General features: G+C 41.0%; 2 protein-coding genes across 4 annotated transcripts in view; one reads left to right on the top strand and one right to left on the bottom strand.

Annotated features, from left to right (window-relative positions):
* The window catches only part of TTC39A (tetratricopeptide repeat domain 39A), a 51,635-nt gene extending 38,701 nt beyond the window's left edge, over positions 1-12,934 (top strand). For 2 of the 3 annotated variants that reach the window (XM_048313046.1, XM_048313044.1), the window contains exons 16-18: positions 304-418; positions 1,084-1,200; positions 4,171-12,934. In XM_048313046.1, coding sequence (XP_048169003.1) covers positions 304-418; positions 1,084-1,200; positions 4,171-4,291 — 353 coding nt within the window. In that variant the 3' untranslated portion in view covers positions 4,292-12,934. The remainder of the gene's footprint in view (positions 1-303; positions 419-1,083; positions 1,201-4,170) is intronic. The other variant, XR_007205392.1, reaches the window with a different exon arrangement.
* Positions 12,935-13,781: 847 nt separating this feature from the next.
* The window catches only part of RNF11 (ring finger protein 11), a 30,282-nt gene continuing 28,100 nt past the window's right edge, over positions 13,782-15,963 (bottom strand). The window contains exons 2-3 of the mRNA XM_048313048.1: positions 15,383-15,552; positions 13,782-14,999 (exon numbers count right to left, since the gene is read on the bottom strand). Of these exons, the coding sequence (XP_048169005.1) occupies positions 14,828-14,999; positions 15,383-15,552 (342 nt within the window). The 3' untranslated portion in view covers positions 13,782-14,827. The remainder of the gene's footprint in view (positions 15,000-15,382; positions 15,553-15,963) is intronic.

Below are 15,963 nucleotides of genomic sequence, written 5' to 3'. Positions count from 1 at the left end.
TTCAGTATTTACGAAATGGACACCCTAAATTAGTTTTTAGGTGTCAGAGCAGTAAGACTGTGGAATAGCCTTTCAGTGGGAGTAGGGAGGGAAAGAACATCCTAACAATTTTTGCACAAAGTTTGATCAATTTTTGAAAAGCTTGATGTGTGTTTGTCTCTGCATTAAATTCACCAACTAGTTCTTTTCTGTGTTTCAGTAGATGGACTGTGCTGACACTTACCTTTGAAAGTTTCCCTACAGGTAGGAAAGTCTCTTCTGTTCTAGAGTTTTCTAAAATGTGCCATTTACTTCCTCCTGCAGCTACAGAACTACTGGCAGATGACCGGTGTGTGATAAAGCTGTTAAAGGGATTATGCCTCAAGCATTTGGGCAAGATCTCAGAAGCAGAAGACCATTTTAATTACATCTATTTAAAGTAAGTTTTCATACCTGGCATGTAGGAGAGCTCTTGAGTTTCAAGTAAGAGGAGATGTAGCCATGATATGAATAGAAGGGAGAGGACTGCAGTATCTTTAGTGTTTACTTCAAGGTATTTAAATTTTAATTTCCAGTGTTGTTAGCCATGTGTTGAAGAATTTCAAATATGCAATTTTTATTGAGGTATTTTCTCCTTTTGGGGGGACTGTAGGTGCACAAAATTTTTCAGATACCACTTACTTTTTTTGCCCCCTTCCTCTTCCCGGTCATGAAGAAGGTGTACCCAAGAAGCCAAATGCACTCTGCAGGTGGGAGCGTGATTACAATGGGAACTTCTGCACATCATGTGGTGCATGGCACCTCTTCTTGTCAGCTCACATGGATAGAGCTCATGATGTTGTCATCTTTTCTAACACTTTCCTGATAATAAAGGCATTATTTTCTAATCCTGAGATTATACATATTGTGTAGGATGCTTATGCAAAATACACATTTAATAACCCAGAAGAGAGCTTCAGATAGAGAACATGACAAGTGTTGTAATAGAGATTGATAGCTCCTTCTGATCTTAGCTAATCTCCTAGTTATTTGTGTTTGGACCTGTTAAATGAGGGAAACAATATATCATTTCAAGGTCTCTAGGCTATTTCTTTTCCAATGCAGTGAGAAGAAGATAAAATATGACCATTATCTAATTCCAAATGCCTTGCTGGAGCTGGCAATACTGTATCTGGAGCAGGATAGAAGAGAAGAAGCAATAAAACTTCTGGAAAAAGCAAAGTAAGTGAAAAGCCTGTGTTGGTGTCTGATGGGTCAGTTTGGTGTTTTACTGGTTAGCAGGAAGCAGAAGCATTTCATTAATATTGTGGAAACTCATTTCATTTTTCCTGTGGGAGTGTGCATGCCTTAGTTTTGGTTTGGACCTTTCCAGTGGTAGGTGTTACATTTGTTCAGTCTGGGACTTGCAAAAAGAGCCAAAAAAAATTTAAATATCTTAATCTAAATGTCAAAAGTTTCCATAAGAAATAATCCATGTGTAACAAAATGTAATAATCTTTGTAGTCTATTTGCTTATTCATATAAAAGATGTATTAAATTAAATCAAAGCTCTGTGTTATGGCTAAAATAGCATTACTTAAATTGATGGCCAGCAGTGCCTGTTTCTTTCCTTGATGAAATACATTTAAGATAATGCTTCAGGTTACACTTGGTATCTTTGTATTGTTTCATCTGCATCGAGGCAACTTAAATACCTGCTTTTACTGTTTTGTGTGATTGATTTTTCTAGCAAAATAGGTTTATTGGGAAGTTGGGCTTGATCATGTGTGTTCTTTATTATAAAATTAATAAATACAGGGTTTGCGTCTGTTTGAACCTTTACTTCTCTGCTGAGCCAAATTTTGGCAGTGGTGGGGAGAGAGGAAATCCAACCCAAACAACTCTTCCCCCTCTTCAAGCATCCCAGTATCAAGGTAGTTCACCTCTGCCTGGATCCTGAGCGAGTCCAGATGTGCAGAGTCAGTGCCACAAGCGTCAGCAGCTACAAAACTGATGCCTGCGCCCGGTTCAGAGAGGTCACACAGAGTTTCTATGTTGTTTTTTGTCCAAGTCAGGCCACTCTGCAAGTCAGAGTAGCAAATCAAGCCTACCAAAGATTATGACAAAAGCCTGTCAGCACAAAAATTAAAATATTGCAATCCTTAATCTCCTGTGCTTGTGAGCCTGGTTCTCTGTAGACTCATGGAAGATATTAAGAGCAGCAAAAATTGCATTAGCAAAGTGCAGTGGAAAGTGTTTCAACTGGCTTCATGTTCCTCTAAACACACCTCTCCTGTCCTCATTTCCTTTGTTCACATCTCTCTTAAGGAGAGCTCTAGAAATGAATGATTTGGAGCTGCTGATTACAGCTGGAACTTCTGTCATTGCTGCTTGGCCATTGCACATTTCCCTGGCAGCTCTGAATGTGTCTCAGGTCCCCTCAGGAGAAGGTGTTTGGATTAAAGGGGTGCACCAGCAGACAGCAACTCTGAAAAATGTGCTGTTGCCCAGTGTCTGAAAGCTGCTACTCAGACTTGCTGTGCTCAAAGAACTCTTGAACACTGTTGTGACATGCAAAAAAAAACCCCTCATTACAAAACCCCTTGTTTCAGTCAGTCATAAATAAAAGTGCAGCTCTTACATTTCCACCTGTGGCATTAAAATGCTCTGTGTTTATGAGCTTTCAGCTACAAACACTGAGTGTCTCAGCAGCCACGAGAGGGAGAGCAGGGCGTTGGTGGGGTTGGGGCTGCAGAATTCTGTTTGCAGTTGGCAGGAGCGCAGGCAAGCGCTTGGCTGGTGCATGACGCTTGATTTGCCTGACCTAAATCCACATACTGCTGCTGGCTTGGATCCTCAGCTCTGGGAGAAAGAGTGGGACGAGATGATAAACAGTTTTGGCTTGGTCATGCATGGAAATATTTCTATTTGTATGACTGTAAACTACAAACAAGAATATCAGTGTACTCATGAGAAATACAGGCTCTGCATGACAAAATCTATTTAATTTAAAGGAAAAACTTCAAGGGGTTTCAAATCAGCACACAGCAGAACCTCGCCACCTCCTTTTCTCAGTCAGCCTCTTGGGTGTTGCATACATAAAATTATAAGCTGGTGTAGGATGGGCATGGAATTCCTGGTTTTCACCAAGAGACTGGCACTGCCACAGACAGATACCACGCTGCCATGCTTGGTTTGAATTATGAATTCTGAACTGAAAGGCTGTTAAGATACACAGAGTTTAATACTTAATGTTATGTTTCTGTAAAGATGACAAATATCTTCTACAAGAAAATTAGCATGGTCTAATCCTCTTTTGTATCTGGATTCTGTATCCATCCTGTAGGAGCTGACATGCTAATTCCTACTAAGTAGGATCTGCACTTTCTATGTGGTCCTGGGGAAAATTTTTTGGTTTTTTATATAAGCTTTTCCATGAAAATACAGATTCTTTGAATGCTCCAGTAACTCTTTAGAGCATGACAGAGCTACTGGAAACTATAGGCAGATGACAGTGCGGAGCCAGGCACTAGATGTGTGTGGTGGAAATCCTGCTAGTCTTCCCTGGGATGGTGAATTGCTCCTCAAAAGCTGATATGGAATCTGGTGTGTGCCCACTTTCTCTTTCCAAGCTCTGGAGCAGCAAATTGTCTGCCTTCATTTCCTACACACAGTATTTGTTGGCAAACATAGGATGGAGATGGGGATGTTCCCCTCCTCTGGATCAGGACAGGTTCTCTTTCTCTCTCTCTCTCTCTCTCTCTCTTTTTTTTTTCCCCCCCTTCCTCTTTACTTTCTTGAAATGAGTCTACCTTATTAAAATGATTTTTTTTAATGCTGAAAATATTTGTATTCAAATCTGTCAGTTATACTTTGAGGGGGGGGAAATTCTAATTTCTGAATGTAAACTAAGTGGATGTTACAGATAATTAATATGGACTCAGTATTTTGATTGAGTGGATCAGATTCAATTTCTTATTAAGCTATATTTTTCTGGTAATTGCCAGACAGTGGAATTACAAATAAAGAACAAAGAGCTGCCTTGTTTGGCCAGGAACACATGCCTTGTATTTTAGAGTAGGCAACAAAGGAGCTTGCGAAGAAAGGCTTTTTTGCTGTCTACAGTTGTTTTGCTTAAAACAGTAATACAAAGATAACTTGGAAATGTTTAAAATATATATATTCATCAGAGTGGATCTTCTTTTGTTTCAGACAAAACTACAAGAATTACTCCATGGAAACAAGGACACATTTCAGAATTCAAGCTGCCCTGCACCAAGCCAAATCCACCCCAGAAAATGGAATGCACTGTGGAGCCTCAGCAGTGTCGTAACTTTTTCTTCTTTGATGTTCTGTTTGTTGCAAAATTTGGTGCAGAAAATTACCAACACTTTAGATTTATTTTTCCTTCTCTTTCAAGTCAGTGAAAAACCAAATAACTTAAAATTTCAAAGGTGATGCATAAAACATTAATCTAGTGTAATAACATGGCAAAAAATCTCTCAAACCAACCATAACCCTGAAAAATATTGTTTTTCCAACAGTGGCTTTTTGAATACTTACATCTGTGTAATTCATTTTTCAATCGTGTGCCTTTCTCTTGTGTTCGCAACATTATGTTGTAGCTTGCTTAGTGAAAGGGGAACATTTGAAAAAAAAAACAAACAGCAAAACTTTAAGATTTCCAGATTTAATCTCAGTTAATTCTAAATGTTTGTTTGGATCCATACTACTTGGGAGTTGAAAAGGAAAACATTGCTTTTTCCAAGTACCTGCTTAGTTGGAATGGTGTGAGAAAATCTCACAGCAGGGAGGAGCTCTGGATCCTGGGCGTTTCTAGTTGTGCACAGAAAGCTTCTCTATACCAGCTTTTACCAGCCCCATTTTTGCTTCTGTAAGAAACCTGCTGGTGAAAAGAATGGTCTCTCTTATGCAAGTACCTTGACTTCTTCTTTAGTTTGGTTTTCCTGTCAAGTCTGCTGCTTGTAGCAGCTGAATTAATTTACTGAGGATTGCAGGGGGAAAGGTGGTGACAGTATAAAACTGCATCACTCCTTCTTTGACAATGGAAGGTTCTTAGGAAATGTCTTCTGTCAGAATGAACATGATCTGAAGCTTATGTCAAATTTAAAGCACAAGTCCTTGAAGGTCATTTAAGAAATGGCAACACTGCAGTGGCTGGAGCGATTCTGGAGTTACTGTGACAGCCCATCCCTTCCTACAGTGGCTGTTTTTAGGATTCCCAAGCTGACATGTCCATGTTGCAAGAGGCTGATGTTCCCTGTGGGAGGAAGCCGGGGCTGGAGCAGGCTCCCTCAGCACAAAGGAGAGCCCTTTATCTTTTTGCTCTTGATTGATCTTTTGGGAGATTTCCTGTGTAAGGGGCTTTGAGAATAGAGCAATGAGCTTGGTCTGCTTTCCAACGCCATGGAATTCCTGCTTTGCTGCAAAACTGGTGAAATCAGTGGTACCACAGCTTTGACTTGTGTTTACTGTTCTCCAGGCTAGCTCCATGTCTGTATGCCTCTGGGGTTTTGGGGCACACTTCTACCTCCCTTTTGAAAGAGCTTCTTCCCCATTACCCATTCTGATGGGTGGAGATGGGAGGTCTTCTGAGAGCCCTTTTTCTCCAATGGAGATGTTTGTCAGGAAGATTCATATCTATGTACCTCACAGTGAATATCCTTTCTAAAGTGATTGTTCCCAGCAGAAGAGAAAATTGACAGTTTATAGCTCTGCTTTTGCCTCCTCAAAGGAAATGAAATTGTTTTATAACTGTAAATTAATATGCAAGGAGACAGAACCACCAGTTCCTCAACAAGGAGAACTTGCATTGTCTTAAAAATAGATACCCTTTATAAAAGTCTTTCCAAGTTAAAATGATAGATGGAAAACGCATTTTTAAAGTGACTTTCTCAGATAAATTCAGTTCAGATAAATGTCTTGATTCAGACAAAATTCGGTATAAACAGTTACGCTATTTACAAGCTGCACATCAAGACTTCAGTGTAAAAATTCAGTCATTCTTTGTATAGAATAAAAAAAGTTTCTTGTTCTACTTCATGCATATAACGCCTCTTCTTCCAGTTGTGTCCTTTTCAAATATTTTGGCAGCCTTAGCATCTTTTAAGCAAGCAATGCCATGTGAAAATTAGCATAAATTGTACTTTGCAGAAACTGAACAATCCTTCTGAGTGTAGATTCATTTGTCTTTGAAATTTCACCCACAACTTGGTTTTGCCTGATCTTAGATACATCACACAAAGGATGTACTGTGTGATACTCAGCCAGCTTCCCTGATGCTTTGCAGCAATGAAAATCCCAAGATTTTCCTAAGCTTTTCATTGCCTTCCTAAGACTTTCCTAGTCTCCTCTAGTCAAACACCAGCACCAGTTGCACTGTAGACCTCATCTGCAGCTTCAGCTGAGTGCTTTGTAGTTCACTGTGATGTTTGACTCCTTGGCTCCCAAGCCATAGGAAATAATCACCTTCCTTATGCAATGAGGATTTATGGACTGTAACAGTATGGATTCACTCGAGGAAAAGATGAGTGGAAGGTCTGGTACATTGTCACTGTGTAAGTTTTTGGTGTATTATATTTTGAATTGCCCAACATCACTCTGCTCATCAGTTCCTTCATTTTGGTGCTCCTCCATGGCAGGCATCCAGACTCCGTGGGGTCAATCTGGGCTGGAAGGTTGATGCTGGGCTGGTTTTTCCATTTCTCTGCATGGTGCCTGGAGCAGCTCTGCAGGACAGTAAATTGCTTCCTCAGTCTGGAGTCCCAAATGCAGTGAATCAGGGGAAACACAAATGTGTGAGTTCTCACCTCAGGGTATTCACTTAGCAGAAAATAGTGGATATTGTCATGGAATTGTACATCAGAGATTGAAGCATGGCCCAAGATTCAGGAAATGGAAGTACTACTGCAGATGGATATAGTCAACACCTCAACTGCAGAAAGAGCAGTTCCTTCTGCATTCAAATACTGAACTGTCTGAGCAATGCTTGAGAAACCCACTCTGTGCACCATCTTTAGCCAACAACTGCTGCAATCAGCTCTTCCCCATCTTCAGCAAAGCCAGAGATGTTATCCAAAGACAAAAATTACTAACTCAGACAGCAGAAAAGTTTTCTGCACTTGGTAGGACCTTTATCATAAAACCTACAAACTTTATTTCTTTTTCAATGCATTTTTTTTAAGCTAGCACTAGTAAGTGTTTTCCTGCCAGTAACCAAGGAGGGGGAGAAATTCGTTCTCAGTTTCCTGGATATCTGCAGCAGTGGCCATGGTGCCCCATGGGATAATGCTCTCACCTGAAAGTGGTGCTGGCAGGAAGGGCAAGGCAGTAAAAGGGGCACCCCTTTTATCATGGGCTCTGTTATGTGGAATCCCTGCATGCAAGGTCTCTCACTGAACTGAGGGAAGAGAGGGGCTGAAGAGCCAGCAGCTCCTGCTGAGGTCTGATGAGGTGCAACTGCATCAGCTCCCAGCTCCTGTAAGTAACATGAGATGAGATACAAGCTGTTGGGCAAAGGACACTGGGCTGGAACTGAATATGGTCACAGCTTTTCTGGATGGCTAGAAGAGAATTTGATGAAGCCACAAACATGGTACAGAACTACTGTGATCTGGAAACACACACTTATAATTGCTCAACTCCACCTGTGGCACGGGAGCCTGCTTTGCTTACTGACACACAGTTCTATTGCAATCAACAGTTCCCATGTGCCATCAAGGATGGATGGTTTAAGGACTGTCCCCTTCTGACTGTGCCTTGCCTCAGGCTGTTTACACCTCAAAACTTGGCTTAGGAAATCACATTTTATGAAATACAGCAGCATAGAACAGGATCATATCAAACATTTTCTCCCCTTTCACACTGGTTTTGGCATTAAATGCTGTATTGAGTGCTTTAGTATTTTTTGTTATCTGTGGCCTGGGTCCAAGACTAAAAGCTCACAGGCTGACAGCTTGTGTGCCTCTGGCCCAACAGGGACGTCAGCTAATGCTCCTCTGTGTGAGACAAGGCTTTCCTACAGGTCAGTCCCAGAATGCAAAAAGCACTCCCAGGAGTTTAAATACAACACTCAGCCTCCAGTTCCACCTGCAAGATGTGTTACTTTGCCTTCTCATGCATAAAAACACAGCAGCAAAGCAAATGTATATGAAATGACCAAAACAATGCATTCAACACTGTTTCCCCTCTGGGAGGAAGAGGAGAAGATAAAGAGGTGAGTCATGTTGTTTACGGCTCTACAGGAAAATGGGTAATGGTTGGCAACGTCACTGATGAATGAGATTGGGAAAACCTGAACAGACTAGAAATGAACTTGCTTCTTTTCTCATTATGTTCTGCAAATACATTTTGGTGGCAGATTACGTGCAAAGCGTGTACCAACAAGTGTTTTAATTGAATGATTTGTTATCATAGAGTATTTTTTAAAGATGCTATCTAGGTTTGCTTCAGGTGTTTAAAAAAAACCCCACAAGTACTTTCTTTTGAGGACGTGCGCAGTCAATTCCTGTCTCTAAGATTTATGATTAGCAACAGAACTAATAAATACCTGCATTGCACTGTGGTAAATACTGCATAGTGTTTGCTCAAATTCAGCCATGCTTCTGTAGGACTGGGCTGTGCTCCATTATTTTCTGTGGTTTTTTAAAATCTCAGGACCTACTTACTTTCATTGCTGGCTAAGCATAGGCAAAATGTCTTTTTAGAATTATGCATTGCAATAAAGTCTACTTGCTTTCTCTCTCCTTGACGGTTTTACAGAAAATACAAAATGGAGCAGTCATAGCCCTCTTCATGCTCTTTTTATGGGCAATTAAAAAATTTTAAAATTTAAAAAAAAAAGGCAAAGAAAAGTTTGTGTTTTTTATATATATACATATATATATATATATCTCTATACTTAGCGAAGTATAGGAGCAGCAGTGATGTGGTGGGAAGAGAAGATACGCAGAAACCCCAATACTCTGGACAGTTTTCCTCTTTCCATTCCTTTTATCCTGCAGCACACAGGTGTGAAGGTAAGAACATCATCCTTGGTGTTGGAGCTGTGTGGGATGTTTGTCTGCAGTGCCAGAGCCCCGGGGCTGTGCTTGGTGTCAGTTGTCACAGGGGCAGTCCTAGGGTGAGCTGGTGCTTTGTGAATGTGGTGCTTTCCCTGATGTTTTGGCAAAGGTGCTGGTGTGAGATGCCTGCAGCTGTCTATGCTCCGCAGATGTAGAATAGGAACTGTATCTCAGTGGAGTTCAGTAAATCATTCTGGGGAGTGAAGCAATGCTGTTAACTCCAGAGGATCCCAGAATTACGTGGCTCACGTTCAATGTCATCTTACCTGGGCACAGTACCCAGCACTGCTGTTACCACCACTAAGGTTATGCAGCTGCAGAGGTTTTTAGAAGCAAAAATCAGTGCCAGTTACAGTTTTGATATTTCAGTCGTAGATACAATACCAGGTTGGAAGGGACCTCAAGGATCATGTGGTCCAACCTTTCTTGCCAAAAGCGGAGGCTGGACAAGGTGGCCGTGCACCCTGTCCAGCTGAATCTTAGAAGTGTCCAGTGTTGGGAGATCTAACATTACCTGGGGAGATTATTCCAATGACTGATACAATTGTGAAAAATTTGATTTGCCTTTCATTCTTATGGCTTGTGGATACATGACTCAGGTTTCCATTCTGTGATGCTGGCTGGGCTCATCATTTATTTGATGCAAATAAATGTTGGTTTTTCTAAGGAACAGCAGGAATTTCATGTATAGTGCCTTTGCTACAGCTCTGTTGTCTGATCTGTCACACACACACATACATAAAGAAATGCATATATAAATATACATAAAACATCTATGTATGTATACTCACACACAGTGGTAACAGGTTCTGGAGCCACAGCTTTTTGAAAAGTTATCAGAACTGCTTGAACAAATTATTAAATTCAGGACTTCAAAAAGGCAAGATACTTTAAAAAGAAAAGAAAAGAAAGCTTTGATGGCTGAGGAAAATGCAGAGGTTAAAGGCCTTTACTAATGGTTTGCAGCAGGATCACACTGCAGGACTGTGCAGTTTGCAGCCTTCTAGAAGGAATCCCAAGGCAAAAAGGCAATCTAGCAAGAGCCCTTCAGTGGGGTAACCTCACAAAAATGCAGTTTTATGCTCTAGATTTGAAGGGCATCAGTTTTCACTCTGGAGTAGCAGAGCTCTGCCTCAGTGGGACAGTGCCTGGAATGGCTCTGTCCTGCTCAGAAAAGTTTTGGAGCGATTTATCTTTTCCCCCCTTGAATTCTTGCCTTGTCTGCCTGCCTCAATCTGCTTCCCCAGCGTGAATCCTGGATAACACAGGCAGCTCCTGCTAATGTGGCAGAAGCATGGGCAAAAGATGCTGAAAAGGTGAAGTTTGTCTGTCATGGTGCAGTGAGAGCCCTGGCAAAAGTGCAGTGAGGAAGCACAGTGAGGCTGGGAAAGCGCTTGGTGTGGGCAGCCAGGGCCCGTGTGGTGTGTGTGGTGAATCTGTTTACTGCTGTGTGCAGAGCTCTTGAAATGCCTTCTTGGAAAGAAAGACAAATGTTTTGTAGGGGTTGGTGCTGAAAAGAGCAGTTTTCTGAAGTTTCTGGTGCTTGTTTTCCAGCTGGGAGGACAGAGGAGGGCTGGGGGCTCTCTGTGCACGCTCGGTGTGGCTGGGCCCCTCTTGCTGAGTAAGCAAATACCTCGGTGCTGTGAGAACACAGAAAGGGCTTTGCACAAAGGATTTCTTCATTATAAACTCCTCTCTGCAGCTTTTACTTAGCAAAGTGTCAGTGCAGAGTGGATGTGTAATGAATCAGTTCCTAGCATGAGAATACAGTTATTCCTTTTGCTTAAATCAAAAAGATACTTTAGCAGAGTATGTTTAGACTGCTCTCTTTATCACAAAGCATTAACTTTGCATTTCATACCAAGAATTCCAAAGCCCCAAACTCTTATCCCAGAACAGGTTTAAATGCAAGATAATCTGCAAAGGATGGTTAGCATAAATTATATTCTTCAAAGTCAAATGCTCTATAAAAAGAAAAGTTAATCCTTGAATCTAATTTTTATTTTGGGTATTAAGTCAAAAAGGGTTCTTCTGAACAGCTTTTATTCATGTGTTTTATAGGTTGTCAACTAGAATGTATGTTTTTAATAAAAATGTGGTGTCTGTAACAAACTGTGTTTGTAATCAGCCAGCATCCACTTTTTTCCTGAGTCCTTTTAATCCAGGATTTAACTGCTGAGAGATCCTGTACGTTTGGTTTCAGCCATCTTGTTATTTATTTCACTGGCAGTCTGACTCAAAAGAATTTTCATCCTTACCACGATTGCACAAGGACAGGAAATGTTGAAGTCCTAAAACTGTGGCAACTGAAGTAAGTTCAGGTATTTCGTAATCCCTCAGCCCAGAAATGTACCCTTCTGCCACTGGAAAGGGAGACTGTCAGCCTTCCAAACACAGAATTGCTTTCAGCCCTGGGAAGCTGCAAGACTGTAGGAGCTTTTAAACCCTTATGTGGCTCATATTCCTCAGAAAGAAATGCTCTGGGCTGGGTTTGTTTGTTAATGTATGATTCTCCCCCAGATTTACATAATGAACTGGCAACAAGTAATAAGGATAACTATCCTTAGATGTGAAATGATTAAAGTGGTAACTCCTGTAGCATGCAACAATTTTTAAGCATAAAGGTCTGTATAAAACTGAGTATTCCTTACTCATCATTATATCTCTGGCCTCAGGTTTGTGGGAGTTTCCTTCTGACGTATGAGAGAAAATCCATTTCCTGCTCTAATCTGCAAGTGGAACCCAACCACATCCTTGCTGTGCCTCCTGGATGCAGGTGCTGCCCTCCCTCCCTGCTGGTTCTGCAGCAGCTCTGGCTGTGGAGGGGACAGCAGTGATGTGGTGGTGCTGACCTGCTGCGTGTGGGCTTTCACACTCGGTGTCCCTCACACCGCTGAAATGGAGCATGGTGATCCCCCAGCCCTCCCTGGGTCTCTGCCAGGGCTGCTGTGCCACTTGCAGTTCTGAATTACAAATGACATCACTGCACTCAGTGCTTTCATCACAGTGCATGGGCCCTATGAAAATGCTTTAAAGCAACAGCTCTTGAGGGCTGTCAAGCACCTCCAAACTCAGGTACTTGCACACAGTGGCTGTAAGAGGCTTTTTTGTTTGGTTTTTCCTTCAAACTGCTTTGCAGACCTTTTTCTATGGGCCTGCCCACCCTGGCGTTGGGTGAACAGGTCCAGGTGAGTCAGAGCCAACTCCTTCCCCTCACTCAGCTTCAGGAGACTCCAGTTGGAACCAGCTGTGCTGTGCTGGACTGTTTTAACGTGTTTGAAGTGCAAGTAATTTGTTAGACACCTCTAGGACAGGAGATAAATGTATCTTCATCTTATACATGGTAGAAATAAGACACAGATCTGGTTCCACAGTTGTAGCTAAAATTCAGGTTATACATTATTTTGCATTAAATTCAGATCAATTAGTCTTTGAATTAGAAATCACTCAGAACAGTATTGTACCTAAAAACTTGAAAAATAATTGATTTATTTGTTATATTTACACATTTGTCTTTAAGCTAAACTTTGAACTTTTTTGGACTGTTCTTGTGTCATCAGCTCCAGTTTTACCCCTTCACATCTTTTTGCTATTTAACAAGTACTTTAATAAAAGTAATTTCTTCCCTTAGCCCAGTCAGTATCAGTGTTAAAGTTCAGCTGCTCAGGTGTCAGCTGCCTAGGAAAGCATTCAGCTCAGTAATCTATCACTTTCTACTTCTTTTAAATCTTTCTTAATCAAGTCTTGTAATAAATAAAGACTAATACCACCATGACAACACCGTTTTTTTCAAATTGTTCATTTGCCAGTTTTAACAAGATAAAGAAATGAATACTTAATGTGGACATTGTTTTACCAAAAAAAAAAAAAAAAAAAAAAAAGAACCCAACCCCTGAAACAAACAGACAGAAAGGAGGACACAAAGGAACACACACGGAATGATGAAAAGGAACAATGATATTGCACAACTTCAGGTCTCTCTTCCCAGATTTTGATCCATGTAATTAGGTATGTATGAATTCAGCAAAAACATTGTGTCCAGATAAATGTGTGGCCATTTGAGTGAATTGAGAACTGCAGAGTGTTTTCAGTTCCTTTTGACTGCTCCTTGGAGTTCTTCTCTAAGGGAGCAGGGTGCTGTCAGCTGCAGGAATAACAAACAAATGTTGACTCTCCATTGTGCTGACCAGTTATCCATAACCCACAGAATTACAATTCTCCTCTACTGTAAATGCACTAAGTCCTCCAAGGACCTGGGTCTTGAAACACAACTTGTTGTATCAAGAACTCAAACTATAGCTGAAACACAATCAACGAACATCCCCCTGTCTGCTGTGGTTAGCTTGAGACTGTGTTTCACTTCACAAGACCAGGGCCTTCTCACTGTGTCAGGGTGGCACTGAATGCACAGAAGTCACAGTAGGTACATTAAGGGAGTGGGGGAGAAGAAAAAAGGGAAAAAAACCATGCTAAGTGGTAAAAGGTCTTTTCAGCTACACTCTTTGCTGGAGCTTCTCATAACAAGCGCATACTGTTTGCTACAGAAATCAGGAAATTGTGTGATTCTGGCTATAGCAGGACTGTTTGCCCCTCCACTGCTACCCTGACACTCTGTGTTTATATAAACTTAGCATTTATGTGCAGAACAAAGTCTATTTTTCTCCTCTCTGTGTTCATTCCTGTTCAGTGGACTGATGTGTCAGCCAGCAGGGCTCAACAGATACATTTAATCCAGGAGACTGAGATACAGTATGTTTATTCTTAACTTCTGATAGCCTAAGAACTACAAGAACGAGAGATGCAGTATCCATTTGCTATGATCCAAGACAACCATTTTTAGGAAGAAAAAAGTAGAATAAGCAATCAATGCTAACACTACATTAGTTCCAAATATATTTTTTTTCAGTTATGGCAGCTTAACTATTTATTGTTCATCTGGCCCACTTTAAATCTGATTAAGTTAAAGGTCACATATTAAAGTTTAAGGACTGTTATTTCATCAAAACCGAAGGAAGTTATAAAAAAACCCCATGAAACCACAGTTTCACTGCAGGACTTGTGTCATATCTTCATAATCTGCATCACTTGTAGAAAAGGGATAATGCATCTCAGTTTGCTTACAAGCTAGGAGATCACTTTGAAGTCTGCATATTCCTAACTGCAAACAAAATATAGCACTTTTAACAGGTTATAAATAAACTGGTTTTCAAGCATAGAGCCAGCCCAACAATAACAATACACTATTAAAAAGACCTAAGGCAATGAATTCCATCTCCAATGGAAAAAAAAAAAAAGAAAAAGAACTGTGCAAACAAGCTTAAAACTATTTCTTTGTGCCAGTGTTATAAAATGTAGATTTCAATAAAGCCTTGACCCAAATGCCAGGACTTGTGAAAAGAATCAGAACAGAACTGGTTACTTTATTTAGGAAAAAAAATACTCTTATCTTGCTGCTAATAAAATTGGATACACGCAGTTTTAACATTTACAGTTGCTGTAACACTTTACACAATTCCTATATATGGGTGTAAGAACAAACATTAAAAGACAATGGTGGGTCAAGGCTTTACATTAAAAATAACAACCTACTTTTCTATAGTCTCTAAAATACTATGTTTTCCAATATTTGCAGCCATTCAGGAATATTTTTTTATTTATTTATTAGGAAATGTATACTTTGTGCATGATCTTAATTCCTAATTCCTGGCTCTTTGGGCTGAATGACAAAGGGATCAAACCCATTGAAGTGGATGGTCTCCTTGAAGGTTCAGTAGAGAAACCCTGGCTCAGTTAGTCTCATATGATGAAAGCAGTGCTGCATCCACTGGCTCCATGCAGGATGGACAGGTAAAGGATCTCATCAACCAGTCATCTATACAGTCCAGGTGGTAAATGTGCATGCATGGCAGAAATCGGATAGGGTCCCCATAAACAAAGTCCATCATACAAATGACACATCTGGGGGGGAAAAATAAAATATTTAAGCTGCTGTTACCAAACTGGAAATGAAAAACAGTAATATCTATTTCTGGATGCTTTTAGTATTTGTAGATACTGTGAGGGGTATCCTTGCATAAGATAAAGGAAAGAGCCTCAGAGTCATAGAGTGGTTTGGGTTGGAAGCGACCTTAGAGCCCATGGAGTTCCAACCCCCTACCCTGGGCAGGGATGGCACTCATCACATCAGCCTTCTGCAGGGCTTTATTTTCCTTTAGAAAACTACATGAAATTACAGTCCCTGAAAATAAGGCAAACCCAGGATGACAAGGTCAGGTATCCCAGGGCAGCATCACAAACCAAGGCAACAGCCACATCCCTTCCATTCAGTCCCTGGGACTTACTCTCGGATCTTCTTCTCGGAGCCGTCTCTGCCGGGGTCATAGACTCCTTTGGGAAGGTGCTGGATGAGGCCAATCCGCTGCGCTATCCGGATCTGCTCCTCTTCCGTCAGCTGCGTGGCCAGGCGAGTCTGGCTCGGCGTGGGGTGATACACAGGAACAGGCACCTGCTCCTAAAATCAAAATATTTCCATTAAAAACCACCTCTGAGGCTTTCCTAGCCTTCCACAGCACAGTACAATTCACAGTCCTACAAATATTTGTACGAACTCCCACTCCTACTTTGCAATTTTGGGGCTATAATTATACTGAGAATAAGAACTGAGGGCAGTATTTGAGCAAGGAGCTGTTCGTGGTGGTTCTCTGCAAAAGCTTTTGATCTCCAGGAATTGTTCATACAGGAGACACATGGACAAGAAACTCCACATGCCAGCAGGCAAATAAACCTTACGGGCACCTAGGAAAGTGCTAAGGTACAGAACTGAGCAGTGTAAGGACTGAGGAAGAGCCCCCAGTATCTGCAACTGAAAGTAGATTCTATGATTTTTTCTTTTTTTTTTTTACATTTAGGAAGAATTCTTTGG

Source organism: Corvus hawaiiensis, chromosome 9, assembly GCF_020740725.1.
Source record: "Corvus hawaiiensis isolate bCorHaw1 chromosome 9, bCorHaw1.pri.cur, whole genome shotgun sequence".
Classification (NCBI taxonomy): Eukaryota; Metazoa; Chordata; class Aves; order Passeriformes; family Corvidae; genus Corvus; species Corvus hawaiiensis.
Note: the sequence above shows the minus strand (reverse complement) of the source record. Positions and strands in the feature narration are given on the sequence as shown.